Here is a 16,252-nt window from a genome sequence, read left to right on the forward strand (position 1 = left end):
TAAACCTGTTACTTAATCTAATCCTTATCCCTGTAAGATTCTATCCTTCTCCTGACCTTAAATAACTTTTTCCCAATCAGATAGGAAGTGGCAGAGTTGGGTTTTAACACATAGGCTCCGTGTCTACCATGTTCCAGATACCATAAACAACACAGGCAGTTCCCCGACTCATCCACTGTCAACACCCAAAACACGTTGTTGTTTCTCACCTCTATTACTTCAGCAGCTGAACTGGTCTTTCATATCCACACATGCTTGCTTCTACTATTAAAGTTCTGGCCAGGTGCACTGGTGCACCCCTATAATTCCAGCAACTTGGAAGGTTCCCAGTTTCTTGGGACATTGAGGCAGGAAGATCACAAGGTCAAGGCCAGCCTACATAATTAAGTGAAATCCTGTCTCAAAATGAAATTAAAAGGGCTAAGGATCTAGCTTGGTGATAGAATGATTGCCTAGCATGCACAAGGCCCTAGGTTCAATTCCCAATACCATAGAAAAGAAAAAAAAATGCTGCTTTTGCCTAGAATACTTGCCCAGTTTAAATGTCTTTAATGTTTCCAACTAAGCTACATCATCTCTTCTGCAGAAGTTTCCTCTGTGTTCCTTATGTTTCCAGTAGAATGAGCATGAGGGGAACTCCCTATGTTCTTTGTTCTCTCCCCAGTTTCTATACTGTTTAGGGACTCAATAAATATATGAATAAGGAACAAATATAGGGCAAGGTAAGGAGATATCACCTCTCCCCAATGAGTGTTTAGGTTTAAGATTTACTATTTGACTAAATGTCTAAATGTCTAGGTTTTGTTCCACTAGTGGGATAAGACTATAAAAAACATTAACAATAAATTAGTTCCTATTTTATTGGTAATAAGTACTGAGGCATATCTTTATACTACTGCTCACTTCACCTTGATAAAAAATCTTATTTTCCATTAAGTATTCGCCTTTAATCCTTTTTAGGGGCTGGGGGGTGTAGCTCCATGGTAGAGCAGACTGTTAGCATGCACAAAGTCCCTGGGTACAATTCTTAGCACTACGAAAACACATTAAAAAAAAATACAATCAAAACATATATAAAGATAGTAAGTCTTTTAATTATGTATAATTTTGTAGATTATTAATAAATACAAAGAATTACTGAGAAACAGGGAGTACAACTTGGTGATAGAGCACTTGCCTAGCCTGGGTGAGACCTTTGGTTTGATTCCCCAGCACAGAAAAAAAAATAGAAAAGAAATTAAAAGCAGCACTTAGCTCCTTCTTGCCATGAATTCAAAGTTTAGGATATCAACTCAAATGTTAAAAACTAAAATACACTGAAGACATGAAAAATGAGTAGTATTTTCTTCAAACTGGACATTTTGTGATGTGATATATGTATCCCAATGATGGAAACAATGCTCAATGCTCTTCCACCTAAAATTGTCTTCACAGCTGCACCTCAAAAACCAGTCTAATCCCTTAATGACCAGAACCCAACTTGGCCCCTAAAATGTTTCGTTAAACTTGGTTCTAAAAGACCTTGGTTTCAAAACCTGACATCTTCATACTATGAAGGATATTTAAAAGAATAGGCCACTGGTTTTGAAGGCCATTTCAAAAAGGAAGTTTCAAACATTTTGCACATTCCTGGAAAAAATTTTCTTTTGGATGCCTCAATTCTATCATTCAGAAAAAAGTCAAAGTGCTCTAGAGTTGGTTAGCCAGTGATCCTCAACAGCAACGACTCTCTAGATCACGTGGCTGTGCAGCTGCCCCGTGCCAGGGCACTCTTCCCAATCCTGTCCTCTGAGTGTCTTCTGGCAGAAGAGCTGGGCGAGGTCACTGACAAGATCCAGAGCAATGTGTGGTAGAGGGCTTCTGGAGGTGAAGTTTAAGCAGTTTTCGAGCAGGTGAAGGATCTAACTGTTGCATGCTTCTCTTCTCTGCAGAGGAAATGAGCCCAAAACTAAATTTCAATTGAATTTACATAAAATTTATTGAAGAGCCGAGGGTGTAGTTCAGTGGTAGAACAGTGGCCTAGCATGCATGGAGCCCTTGGGTTCAATCCCCAGTACCTCAAAAGAAACAAAAACCCAAACAAACAAAAGAATGTGTGAACACTGCCAGTGAATGACATTACAATGACAAGAGAATCTGTCCTCAAGGAGGTGGCAGTCTGATAGGAAAGCTACAACTACTACAACTACAACACAACTTGGCGAAAAAGAACATGAAGGTATGAAGACTGGGGGAGGTCAGGAAAAGCTACAGAAGGGTAATGTGTTATTCTGTAGATTTTTTTAAATGGAAGAAGTTAAAAGTAATGGGTATTTATACCAAATTTGCCAAAATGACAATGCAGTTCATGGGGATTTAATTCTCAGTCTACTATGCTACTGTGGAATTTACATCTAGAAATTTCCCATCAACAGCCAGGCACAGTGGCACACACTTATAATCCCAGCAATTTGAAAGGCTGAGGCAGGAGGATGGCAAGTTCAAGGCTAGCCTTAACATAGTGAGACTCTGTTTCAAAAAGAAATAAAAAGTCAGGGGCCATGGTTGGGTTTGATCCTCAGTACCACATAAAAATAAATACACAAATAAAGGTATTATGTCTATCTACAACAAAAACAACAACAAAAAAAAAAAAAAAAAAAAAAGAAAGAAAGAAAAAAGTCAGGTGTGGCTATGGCTTGGGAGGCTGAGGTAGGAGGATCGCAAGTTCAAAACCAGCCTCAGTAATTTAGGGAGGCACTAAGCAACCCAGTGAGACCTAGTCTCTAAATATAAAAAAGGACTGGAGATAGGGCTCTGGTAAAATATCCTGGGTTCAATACCCAGTACTTAAATAAATAAAAATTTTAAAAGGGTTGGAGGGTGTGTAGCTCAATGATAGAGTACCCTGGTTAAATCCCCAGTATAACAAAAAGAGAAAAAAGAAAAGAAATAAATGTCCCATCAACATACTATTTATTGTGGGTTGAAAAGCAAATTCCCTGATATAGGTCATACCCTCAGGAACACAGGCTTTGAAGCGTAGTTTGCATCCCAAAGGCCATCAGATACAGAACAGCCTAAGCTCTAGTCCCCTGGAGACACTCACCAAGCTGTGCTGACACCTTCTGGAGGCACTGGGTACTTTCATCCATAAAAGCTTGCAGCTGCTTTACTGATCCTTGCAGCTCATCCATCTGCAGACAAAAGACAGACAGAGCTGCAGAGCTCCATGGCTTCTCTGCTATTCCTCAAACTCCCTGGAAGGCTCCTGCTCAGCTTTGGGCAGGCTAGTCTTTCAGCCTGGAATGCTTACACTAGACATTCTCTGTTGACTCCCCTGAGCCCCTCCCCACTTTTCTCCAGCCTGCTGTGCCCTCTGAGGCTGCCCTATGATCTCTACCAACAGGATGGCACAACCTGTAGTTTCTAGTTGGGTGTGGTTACCAGGGAGCCCAAGTGGGAGGGAGCTCAATGAGGCCATGGTATTTATTACCCAGGATATTTCCCAGAAAGGCCATCTTGAGTCAGCTGCATCCTGCAAGTGAGGTCATAGCTCTCTCAAAGTATGTGTTCTCTCCTCAGGTACCATAGTAACTGCTTCTCCCTTCAGGCCAACAGGTAGGATGAGCTCAGCTGCCTCCAAACTGAGGGTTACATCACTAACCCTTGTGGTTCTGTGGTACCCACATCTTTATCCATAGCCACCTTGAAATAAGGTTTTGGAAATTCCTTAAACTACCTTATTTCAAATGCCCATCTGTTTCCTGTTGATACCAGGACTGACAAAATTCCCTCAAATGTCCTCATGGCTTACTTTCTCAGTCCTTCAAGTTTCTTTTAAACTGGCACCTTGGGGGGCCTGTGATAACTGCTTTGTGTAAAAAAACAACCTGAAGCCCTGTACTCTCTATCCCCTTTACTCTGCTTTAATAGCACTCACACCATATATGTACTTATTATTATTTTGTATTGTCTGTTTTCCCCAGATGGAGGTGAATATCCTTATTACACATATTCTCTGTATTTATTTCCAAGGATGATGCTATAGTTTGATTTTGAATATCCCCCAAAGGCTCATATGTTAAAGGCTTAGTCACCAGCTTGTGGTGCTATTGGGAGGTAGTGGATCCTTTAGGAGAGGGAGCCTAGATGAAGGAAGTTCCATCACTGGGGGTGTACCCTTGAAGGGGTATTGGGACTCAGGCCCCTTTCTCTTTTTACTTCCTGGCCACCATAAGGTAAGGGGCCTTCTCTGTCATGTGTTCCACCATAAAGTACTGGGCCACCACAGGCCCAAAACGATAGGGCCATGCAACCATAAACTGAAACCTCTAAAACTGTGAGTCAAACTAAACCTTTCCTTCTTATAAGTTGATTGTTTCAGGAATTTTGTCACAGCAATGGAAAGCTGACTAACAGATAACAAGGAGCAAAGCTGGAAAGCTCAACCAAATAAGATTGAGCCAACTCACCACCAACTCCATACAATCGAATACTTTGTTGTGATTCTGTAATATTTTCTGATAGTCAGGTTTTGTGTTAAGAACTTCACTCTGGGAAGACCCAAGATACGTTGGAGGTTCTACTTTGACTTCAGTAATTTTGGTTTCAGCTGATTCTCTAAAACAAAAAAAAAAAAAAGAATTTTCAAGGAACTTTATAATCACTTTCTGGAAAGGATATCAAAGATTATTTCTGAAAAAACTTCCCACAAGGCAAATCAATATTTTTCTTCCCTCTCTAGGTATGGGATATCACTCTCTCGCTCTCTCTTTTTTTGCTGATAGTAGTGACTGAATCAGAGGCACTCTACCACTGCACTACATCCCCAGTCCTTTTTATTTTTTTTTAATTTTGAGACAGGGTCTCACTAAGTTACTTAGGCTAGACTCGAACTTATGATTCTCCTGCCTCAGGCTCCTGAGTTGCTAGGATTAGAAGTGTGTGCCACTGTGCCTAGATCTCCTTTATCTTTTGCAGTAGTGGGATCAAACCCAGGGCCTTGCACATGATACCCAAGTACTCCACACTGAGCTACACCACCAGCTTCTGGAATAGGCTCTCTTCACAAGGGGTTCTGAAATGATGTCCTGTCTTAAAGTTTTTATACCACTAGACTACAGGAAATGCCAGAAGTTTTAGGTTGGTTAACTCCACCTAACAGTAAGGTCCGTGTACAAAAAGGCCTATAATTGGAGTAAAGTAAAGCCAAAGTCTGCTATCCTAAAGTCAATGTCTATAACATTTACCCAAAAAATGCTGATCTATCTTGAGTTCATGTAAAATGATTGAAAGCTTTTTATAACAACAATCACTGCAGTTTACTAAGTGCTTCACAGGTGCCAAAGGTTGCTTGTCACTCTTCATTTAACATCATTTAACATTTATGACAACCCAAGAGAGGTAATGTCATCCCTGTTTTCAAATGAGGAACCCCAAACTCCAAGAGAATCATCTGCTGAGGTCACAAAACTAAGGAGTAGTCAGGATCTTAACAGACTGCTTCTAGAAGCATTTCTCTTAAACTATAAACTTTGCCACAGAAGTTTTTATTCTGAAACTGCCATCTTATACATAACTATCCTCAGAAATAGGTGTGGGGTAAATAAAGTAACTGATAACCCCCACTTCCTATATTGAAAAAGGTTTTTCAAACCATGATCCTTAAAGCTCTTCTCTACTGAGAGGCCACTTTTGCAATTAGAGTTTTGGCTAATATTTTATAGATGGGTTTCTAGATAAGACTACTGGGGGTGGGGGAGCTTAAACTTACTGGCTTAGATGCTCAACTAAATCAAAATTTAGCACTTTCCCACTTTCAAAATCCAGACAAAGATCCTCTCTTGCCTTCTTCCTCCTCTACCACGCCCCTTGCATGTTTTTGTGTCTCCATGAAAGCCCTTCAGGAGTCTCTCCCATACCTGCACCTCAAAGTCCATGTGCTCATTCAGGTCTCTTCACTACTGTACTTGGCCCAGACCCAGGTGGACAGGTGCAAAGCAGAGATGTGCCTGTCTCCCTAGGGATGTGAAACCATAGCCAAAGGCACAAGACAGAGGCAATTCTGTTCTGAGACTAAAAATAGTGACGCCAACTTTTCCTTCCTTCTTTGACACTCTCTGATTATGGTCAGAGAATACTAATACATACTTTTACAGAGTTTTGAAGAGTTCACTGAACTGTGAGAAAAGGGTTCACCATTCAATTTGTGCTAACAGAACTGAAATAAATGCAAATCAAATTCCACGAAGTAAAAAGATAGCTTCCTGTTCACAGATCTAACCTGGACATAGCTTCTGGTAGTACCTCTTTCTGGTAGTGCAGCAAGAGCTGATTCCAAGTCTGACTTTCTAAAGAAAATCTACAAAATTGGGGAGAAAAAAATTCAGTTAATTTTGGTCATCACATTCGTAATTAGGGCAACAATAAGTACCTTAGGCATATAATCTGGTTATAAAATGTGAATAAAAAAGTCATTAAAGGATTAGAAAGCTAAACTGACCAGAGGATATTAATTTAATCAAATTAAACAAGAGTCCTTAAAATGAAATTAACATCCTTATATTCCCCAGACTCCTTCCTATGAAATTAGCCATCAGTAGAGCCCATAAACTCCTCAATATGCAGGCTTTTAATTTTCAGTATTGATATACTAGTACTGAACACCATGTTTACAATTCATTTTTCCCAGGTTTATTTTCCCCAGATGGAGTATGAATTTAGACTTTTCCAAATAAGGTTCACTCATTTTCACTTACTTTGCTATATATTCCTTCATCTCGGCCACTGACTTCTCCAGAGATAAATCTGATGCTTTTCTGGAATATAGATAGGATTATGAGATTAACATGAATCTTTCAAGAAATACTTGTTTTTAATATGATGCTGTACATAATTCTTTTACGGTGCTGGGGATTGAACACAGGGCTTTACACTTGCTAGGCAAGCACTCTACCACTAAGCTACATCCCCAGTCCCTACATAATTTTAGTGGCAATAAAATATTCCTGGGGCTGGGGAGATAGCTCAGTTGGTAGAGTGCTTGCCTTGTAAGCACAAGGCCCTGGGTTCAATCCCCAGCACCCAAAAAAAAAAAAAAAAAAAAAAAAAAAAAAATTCCTAACTTTTTATCTTTCACCAAATATTTGTTTTCAGGCTCTATCTCACTTTTTGTATTTGTGTATGTGATGGTGGGGTACTGGGGATTGAACCTGGGGGCATTCTACCATGAGCTACAGCCCTAGCCCTTTTTTCAATTTTTTATTATGAGATAGGGTCTCACTAAATTGCCAAGCCTGGCCTCAAACTCGCAACCCTCTGGCTTTGGCCTTCTGAGTTGCTGGGATGACAGGCACACACCACTGTGCCTGGATCTGTCTCCTTTTGCACTAGGTAATAGTTTCCTAACTAGTCTCTTTATGTTCCATCTCTCTCATCAATTCCAATTGACACCATGGCCTTTTCTAGAAATAGTCCTTTAATTTTTTGCCTTGTGTAAAAACTCTGTGATTGGCTGGGTTCAGACTGTAACTACAGGTGGCATACACCTGTAATCCCAACAACTTGGCAGGCTGAGGCAGGAGGATCACAAACTTCAGGCCAGTCTAGGTTTAATCCCCAGTATCATATTTAATCCTCTATGATATACTGCATACAGAAGAAAAGCCCAAATTCCTTAAATTGGCACTGGGGGTTCTCTATGTCTTGGCTCTGCCAAATTCACCAATTTTGATTCCTACTATATTCAGTGGCTCAGCTCAGTTGAATGATTAATTCTAACAAAAAGGAAGCAGGCACTAAAAATGCCAAAATATTGTAGATGCTCTTGGTACTCTGCCTGGCAAAGACAATCGATAGTGCCACCATTCCTGTTTTTCTTCCAAGACCTGGGAACCTGACTATATTAATGCCTGTGCTTAAATACAATACATTAAAAGAGATGCCGGGACTGGGGTTGTGGCTCAGGATACAACACTTGCCTAGCTTGTGGGGGCACTGGGTTCAATTCTCAACATCGCATAAAATAAATAAAATAAAGGTCCATCAACAACTAAAAAAAATAAAGAGATGCTACATTGAGCTAAAATATCTTTTCATTTCCTGATCAGAAATATCAATCCTAAAAACCTATGGAAAAGTAGACCTTCATGAAATCCAAACTTAAAGTTCATGATATAAGTCCAAGTGCATGGTTTGTTGCAGGGCAGTTAATGGGTTGGGGATAACCTTGACCCTGAAGAACTACCAATTTTGGGGGTGAAACTTTAAAATTTATGCTAATATTCTTGCTTGTCAAGATCCAAAGAACATGAGTTTTTTTTAACCTTGCATGACTAGCAAAGATCTGAATCTCACTTTTCTCATCTTTCCATGGCTGGCTCCTACTCATTCAGTCTTACATGTCTCAGCCCAGAGGTAAAATCATTAGAGAATTTCTCTGAACATTCTACCTTAAGTTGCCCACATCCTCAAGTCACTATATTTGTTAACTTTCCTGATCATCACTATCTGAAATCACATTTTCTATTTGACTATCTCCTTTATTATCATGTATGACAACAGGATTATTGTTGGACTTATTTATCACTATATCCCTAACATCTAAAAGAACATGATACATAATAAAACAGCAGATGACAAATGTCTGTTGAAAGAAAAAACAACTGTTTAATAATAATGAAAAGTTTTATTTCAGTTATAATTTAGGACAGAGGGGAATTGCTCTTACTCTTTTGAATCTTCAAAACATTTTTGCAGAGTTCCATCACTTTCCAATCTGTCTGCAAAATGTTTCAACTCCTCAGAAAGAGAAGATGCTAGAGAGAGTAAAATAATGTCACAAAATAGAAAGAATATAAATTTTCACAATGAGCTAAAAAAGATACTTACGGTGTTCTCAATCTAGAAAACACCTTCTAGTGTTCTATTACATTCTAGTCCTCTTATTCACCCACAAGAGTGGTCCAAGTATACAGAAAAATTTTGTCTTTTTTCTCTAATAGATACAGATAAAATGGAAGATAACTCTTCTCCATGACATTTTTAAGTGTTTTTATACTTGACTAGTGAAAAGGCACTTAAACAGGTATATAAGTACTGATAATTTCATTTTTTAAAGAGATATGAACTCCTGGCACTAGAAGGAGAAACATTACAGAAGTCAGGAAATAGGCAAGAGTATAGTAAGAGATAATGACGGCAAATAAAAAACACATGCACACCGGGAGAGATGACACATTCATATCTACAAGCCCAGTGACTTGAGAGGCTGGGCAGGGATATTACAAGTTTGAGGCCCCACTCGGCAACTTAGTGAGACCCTGTCTCCAAAGTCTCTGCTAGACTTGAAAGAGCGCACTATCACACTCAGGTGAAGAATGTGAAGGGGAAATGGTAATTATCCATCAAAATAACCCCGATATGTCTACTCTAATTATGGTGCAATTCTGATATCAACAATCTGCTGACAAGTAAGTCTGACTATTTTTTAAGTCTTTTTAAATATAAAGTATCAGGTTCAAAGCTCACTCATCTATTCTTAGTAACTTACCTTTTGCTCTAAAACTTTCAAGACTGAAGCCTTTAGTGTCCCTTAGGAAAGGTTCAAGTTTCTGTACAGAGAACTAAAATAGAAAAGTATTTTCAGTACAACAACAAAAAATTTCTAGGCCAGTCTTATAGCTTTATAATGTTTAATAAATGTGAAACTAAATGATTTTTTTCACCTTACTTTTCATATAAACAAAATTAAGTCACGAATAAAATTATTTGTTGCTCAAACCATACATTTTAACTCAGGAGAAAAATGGTCATTTAATTCACACAAATGGCTTGCTTTAAATTGCCATAAGCACCAGTGAGCCATAGCATTAAACAATAAACAATACAATTTTTTAAAAATTGGGTGGGGGGAGCTGGGGATTTAGCTCAACTGGTAGAGCCTTGCCTGGCATGCACAAGGCCCTGGGTTCAATCCCCAACACCACCAAAAACAACAACAACAACAACTGTTTGACATGTATTATATATTGGTTTAGCATGCAGTCATACCTCCAATGTCTGTATAATTTAGATTTTTATCTCTACCCACTTTAAATTCCCATCACTTGTTGTCAATGGGCAAAAGATACTACACTGGGGAAATCTGTTAGCTGCTCTATTATAGCAGCAACAATGAGACTGGTAGAGAGCTTGGTCCAAAATGAATACACTGCTGGGATTAAATCTGGCTTTTAGATTAATCTCAACCAGAAGAAAACATCTTTTAATTAGTTCATCACATACTAATATCTCTGAAGTTGGGACAATAACAGTAGAAACAACAAAAAATGAAAGCATTTCCCAATTCCAAGAACCTCACCTGAAAACTAGAAAGCAGGAGAGCGCCAAGTCGTTTGCTTTCTGCCAAGTCAACACTGATAGACCTGCTGAGCTCTAAGATGAAATAGCACCACAATTAAGGAAATGCATACTAAAACAGGCAGCAAAATAACAAAATAAAAATTTCCTCCCTTCATGCAATTCAACTTAAGGCAAGAAGCAGCCTTCTCTGATTAAAGGGAGAATTCTAATTCTTCCAGAATCCCAGAGGAATGAAATCTTCCTATTTGTATATCCAAACTTTAAAAAATGTTATAAGGGGCTGGGGTTGTGGCTCAGTGGTAGAGCGCCCACCTAGCACATGTTGAGGCACTGGGTTTGATCCTCAGAATCACATAAGAAAAAATAAATAAAATAAAGGTATTGTGTCCATCTACAACTAAAAAAAATTTTTTTAAATGTTATAAGAATCTTACTTAGGTATTACATTAAACTCTTATTTTGTAAATAAGCTAGATATAAAATAACTTTTTATAATTCGTAGTCACCATTCAAAGAAAGGAGATGAGAACATTTGAGCATTTTTATATGACAGGCACTGCAAGGTGCTTTAAAGACATTAAGAGTCTTCTTATAAATTCACGAGCTCCATTTTAGAAATGGGAAACTGAAGCCAAGAGGGGAAATGGTCTATCTGAAACCAGAGACTGGAGGAGTCATGATTCAAACCCAAGTATAACACCAAAATCAGGGTTTTACCCACAAGTATCATGCTGCCTCTCTATAATGACCTACTTAACATGAAGAGATAATACCTGCTCAACACTTGCTATATAAAAGGCATTTTATTAAATGCTATGGACACCTCATTAAACTTAGAGATAAGTATCTTATCAATTCCATCTGATGAAAGATGACACTAAGGAACAAAGGTTGGGTAACAGATAATTTACTCAAGATTACAAAATGAGTTATGAGACCACATTGACTGGATGCTTTCTATAATTATGCCCCTGATTCCTCAATTGCAAAATGTAGATACTGTTTATTTCAATTAAGTCCATTTAAAAACAATTATAAAGCTGGGTATGGTGGTGCACACCTGTAATCCCAGTGACTCAGGAGGCTGAGGCAGGAAGATTGCAAGTTGAAGGTCAGCCTCAGCAACTTAGCAGGACGCTGTCTCAAAATAAAAAAGAAAAAAGACTGGGGATGAAGTTCAGTGGTAAAGCGCTCCTTGGTTCAACTCCCAGTATCAAAACAAAACGATTATCAAAACAAAACGATTATATAGCCAAGGAAGTCTGCTTTGAGAATTATGAGAGCTACGTATCTTTTTGCCCTCCAGCTTTAGCTGCCTGTTTTTAAAAATTCTCAGGATTCCTCTCTTGATTCTTACTGCTGTTAGTCAAGAAAAATATGATTCTTTCTGCCTGTAACCAAGGAAACCTGGCAGGTGGCCAGGAATAACCAGAAAATAACCAATCTTATTACATTGATGATTTTCTATTATACAGAATTTTAAGTCTAAAAATGCTCTAGAATAAGATGAAGGTAGGGCTAATCCTGGGGAACTACTAATGTTTTCTTGGCACATTTAGGGAGTAAAGTGCATGGGCACTGAATTGGCAGCAATTTTCTGATGTGTTAAATGGCTGTTTTTATCCAGATTTCCTCGTACACATTAGACCACTTGGATGGTAGTTTGGTTTTTTGGCTGTACTAGGGATTGAACCCAGGGTGTTCTACCACTGGGTTCAATCCCTACCCCTTTATTTATTTATTTATTATTTTGAGACAGGGTTTCACTAAGTTGCCAAGGTTGGCCTCAAATTCACCATCCTCCTGCCTTGGCTGGGATTTTAAGTGTGCAACTACACTTGGCTTGATGGTAAGATCTTAAAGTAATCACAAGAGCTTAACATTTGAGATATTATTGTATGCTATACATAGTACAATGTGTACGTGTACTGTGTTATACATCAACTCATTTAGTTCTCACATAGCCCTGTAAGATAGGTATTATTTCACTCCCAGTTTACTGGCAGGTATCTTAAGGCAAAGGAGTTTAAGTAATCTCAATTCCACACTAGATTTTCCATATTATAACCTCTATTTTGATGCTCAGATATAGTTACAACTGTAAATTCATACAAAATAACATTCAAATATGGTATCCTTAAGAACTTCATTTCCATTCATTCTTTCTTTTTTGGTGTTGGGGACTAAGCCCAACACCTTATGCTCCTTAGCACACACTTCACCACTGAGCTACACCCCAGTCCCACTCTAGATATTTTTATATGTATCTTGCCTTTTGAGTTTTTTCCAGTTATTATAATGGCTAAAATCAGGTATCAACCCATCCACCTTCTGTTCCACCTTAGGTATGAGGCAGAAAGCCATTGGAAAGACTCTTTAATGCCCATCATCTGAGCAGGGGATGAGAGTTGAACAATTAGCAATCAAATATGTTTATGGTGGCTCATATGATGTAAACATCAATAATACTGAACACAGAATTTATAAATATAGAACAACTTTACACAGTAAGTAGTATTATCTCCATTTTTTAGGTGAGGAACTGAGGCTCAAAAAGGTGAAGTGATTTGCTCAAAGTCACACAGCTAAAAAGTAGCAAGGTCAGTTCTATTCTGTTATACTTTCTGTCATTCATGTCCTTCCTCACTGCATCTTATCTGAGCTGGAACCTGTCTTATGTACATAGCACCCCACCTGTGATGCCCTGGTGGAAGGGAGGCAGTGACTTTCGTCGGTTTATTTCTTTCATACTTGCTCGCCGCCAGGACTGTCTCCTGTCATGATGACGGACAGACTGTTCTTGAGGGGACAAATGAAGGGAACTCAACTGAAGTCCTTCCTGGTGGCTGACATCACAACTTTCCCCTTTCTTTGGGATAGATCCAAGGTGAATTCTTTCCTTTGTAATGCCTTGAGTCATCTCCAAGGAAGCAGATGATTTAGTAAACACTTCCACAGGGTTGAGACTTGATGGCAATTGATGATCATGAATCTCAGACGGCACTGGTTTCTCTTCTAGCATTTGTTATAAAAAAGTCAAAATACAAAATCAAACCCATCACAACTAGGTATCTGAGCAAAAAGACGGAAAAAGAAAACATGCCCCTACACAAAGGCATGCGCTTGTAGTCCCAGCTATTTGGGAGCCTGAGGCAGGAGGATCCACTGAGCCTAGGAGTGTGGGGCCAGCCTGAGCAACACACCAAGATAAAAGAAGAAGATGAAAGAAGAAGCGGGGAGGGAGGAGGGGGAGGAAGAGGAGAAGGAAGAGAAAAAGAAGGATGTGTATGTGGAGAAAGAAAACAGAAGAAAATGCACTCAGATCATGGAAATACTGAGGAAGCATTTCTGCAAATACAAGAATATGACTCTAAATCAACCAGGATCCAGGAAACAATTAGGTTATAGCTCAGAAGCCTGAACTCAAGGCAAGAGGTCTTGAATTTCACAATACTCACCTTTTATGGGCTGGGGATATAGCTCAGTTGGTTGAGTGCTTGCCTTGCAAGCACAAGGCCCTGGGTTCAAATCCCCAGTACCAAAAAAAAAAGAAAAGAAAAAAGAAATCACTCACCTTTTATGATCTCTGATTTGGTCACTGAAGTCATCCTGGGTAGAAAACTCTGAAAATAGGAAACGAAGTGATCTGTTCCTTTACATTTCGGGTCCAGTCTCAATAGGGTTTCACTACCCTAGAACAGACCTGTGCTTCCCATCCTCTCTGAACTGCTTTCACCCACCTCCTCCACAGAGAATACAGAATGAATGGGTCATTGCCCTCTATTCTGAACTTCTGTAGAACTTACCACTAGAAATACTCATGTCTCCCTTAAACATATGCCCTACCTACCTTCCGCTAGCTAAAACTTTGTTTAACTAGTCCCTAATTCCCTCATTCCGTTGATGGCATCAGGACCTACTTGGTCTTCCAAAAGAGAAAAACCACATCATCCTTTATTCCTTACCCTTAGCTCTCTTGACTAAAAATACTATCAGTTCTATCAAGTCTCTAAATCTTTCCTCCCTTGCCACCATTACTAGTTTAAGTCTCACAATTTCTGCTCTCTCCCCATCCATTATCAGTTTCTTCACAGGTTTTTTTTTTTTTTTTTTACATTCAACATTGCTCCAGTGTAATCCATTCTTTTAAAACAGCAGCAGAGGGGCTGGGGATATAGCTCAGTTGGTAGAATGCTTGCCTAGCATGCATAAGGCCCTGGGTTCAATCCCCAGCACTACTCCCCGCCCCCCCCCCAAAAAAAAAGTCAGCTGCAAAAAATTTTCCCAAGTGCATTCAACGACTTTCAATAAGCCAGTCCCAGCCTAACCAGTTGGGATCTCTCTTGTGACTCCTATTCCCTGTAGCACTTTTGAATCTTTGCACATATCTGTCCTTTGGGTAAAACATTCATCCTTCCCAACTTCGCCACTTCTCTTGTGAGATTTGGTGGCCCCGCCCCTTGGTCTCTAGTCCTGTCTGTAAAATTTGTTAACATATCTGTCTCCCCGGCAGGACAGTATTTGTATTCCGGGTATCTGTCACAGACAATTGAGTTAAAAGAGGGCAAGGACACAGCTGGGACATTTCTTCATCCTTCATGCAACCAGCAGACATCTGTATGTGGAGGGTCTTGGTAAAGAAAAATGAATAAATGCTGAGACGACATGGGAAAGGTAATCTAACAAAGAAGGGTCCTTCGAAATCTAAATTCCCACAATCGTTATGGCTGATTACACAGGCCAAGCTGGGATAACACCACAAATGTGTCACTTAAGCGCTTGTTACACGCTAGGACCTGTGCCATGCAAGCGCTTTACTCACATCATGATCCCACTTAATCCTTTCCCCAACTCTGGGTGCTAGTATGCACTCCACTTTGAAGACTGGGGAACCAAGGTTCAGAGGGGACAAAGCCCCAGCTCGTCCCGCAGCCAGCCTGGGGGCACGGGTGGATCCCCCGCGCGCCGCCCGGTCTCCAGCCATTTTTCTGGACTCTAGGCCTCTGCTCTGCCCGAGCGGGAGGCACACCCGCCCGAGGGTTTCTCCTCCCCAGGAGAAAGTCGCCGCGCCCGCAGGGCCCCAGACTCCAGCAGCGACAGCGGTGGGCTGGTTGTACCAAGAAACTGAGAAGCGAGTAAAGGCGGACACATCCCGGGTGTGCGACTTCCTGACCTCAGAGCGACGCCCGTCCAGCCCGGAGCCTCGGTTCCTGACACACAGGCCACAGGTCACTCTGTCTGCGGCCCTAGGTCAGCCCTGGACCCCCGAGCCACTGCGGCTGGTCCTCTCAGGTGCAACTCGACTCGCGGTCCGCCGTCTACGTCACTGTGGACACTTCCGAAGCTCCCGCCAAGCAATTGCGCATGCGCAGCCGGCTGGCGCTCGCGCGCGCAGACGCCCGCCGCCGGCTTGGCGCATGCGTGCTCCGGCGCGGACGCTCTTGCCCCGCCCTCTGTCCAAGTCCTTCCTCCCTGTCCCGACTACCCCGCGTCACCATCTCCCCAAGTGACACGCCCGGGAGTCCCCTCCCAGACGCTTCAGTCTAAGGTGTCCTTTTAGCTCCCGACCAGGCCCAGAACCCATCTTTGATGGGGAAACAGGCCCAGAGAGATACTTGAGGTAGGCAGAGCATCAGAGAGCATCAGGTGCCCTGCGCCCTTCGCTAGGACATGGTCTCCCTTCTCTTTATCTCTCAACTCCAAAAGCAGTCTCTCCAGGGAGAATTGGAGTTCAGAGCTTGGTTTGCCCCAGCTTATCCCGTTCCTGTTCCAGGGGCTTCTTCAGGACTTGGCAAAGTTGGAGAACTCTGCTTTCCAACCCCATCAAGGCTACCCCTCCCCAAACCGCTTCCAACTCCTCTGCCTACCTGGTGAGGTTTCTTCTTTGTTTGAGCTGTGCCCTTGGTGT

The 16,252-nt window shown here is 40.8% G+C and overlaps 1 protein-coding gene across 5 annotated transcripts; it reads right to left on the reverse strand.

The window, feature by feature from the left end:
* Positions 1-1,074: 1,074 nt before the first annotated feature.
* On the reverse strand, positions 1,075-15,726 carry DSN1 (DSN1 component of MIS12 kinetochore complex). 5 transcript variants are annotated; one of them, XM_079128325.1, is made up of 11 exons: positions 15,518-15,726; positions 13,919-13,965; positions 13,039-13,359; positions 10,343-10,416; positions 9,533-9,605; positions 8,711-8,798; positions 6,741-6,800; positions 6,266-6,343; positions 4,455-4,602; positions 3,089-3,176; positions 1,075-1,925 (listed from the first exon to the last, which is right to left on the reverse strand). In XM_079128325.1, exons 2-11 carry the CDS (start codon positions 13,950-13,952, stop codon positions 1,822-1,824), a joined length of 1,068 nt encoding a protein of 355 aa, XP_078984451.1. In that variant the 5' UTR covers positions 13,953-13,965; positions 15,518-15,726; the 3' UTR covers positions 1,075-1,821. The 5 variants fall into 5 exon arrangements, with proteins under 5 accessions (XP_078984451.1, XP_078984450.1, XP_078984453.1 ...); XM_079128324.1 differs by having other exon boundaries at positions 13,919-13,967; positions 15,462-15,726; XM_079128327.1 differs by lacking the exon at positions 13,039-13,359 and having other exon boundaries at positions 13,919-13,967.
* Positions 15,727-16,252: the final 526 nt, after the last annotated feature.

This window comes from Sciurus vulgaris (assembly GCF_902686455.1).
Source record: "Sciurus vulgaris genome assembly, chromosome: 2".
Classification (NCBI taxonomy): Eukaryota; Metazoa; Chordata; class Mammalia; order Rodentia; family Sciuridae; genus Sciurus; species Sciurus vulgaris.

Excerpts from the sequence above, each read along its gene's own strand:
- DSN1 (XM_079128325.1), bottom strand. The coding sequence starts at position 13,952 with ATGACTTCAGTGACCAAATCAGAGATCATAAAAG. Across the intron at positions 8,799-9,532 it reads TGAAAGTTTTAGAGCAAAAG|CATCTTCTCTTTCTGAGGAG; the intron begins GTAAGTTACTAA and ends TACTCTCTCTAG. Across the intron at positions 3,177-4,454 it reads TCGATTGTATGGAGTTGGTG|ATGGATGAGCTGCAAGGATC; the intron begins GTGAGTTGGCTC and ends TTTTGTCTGCAG.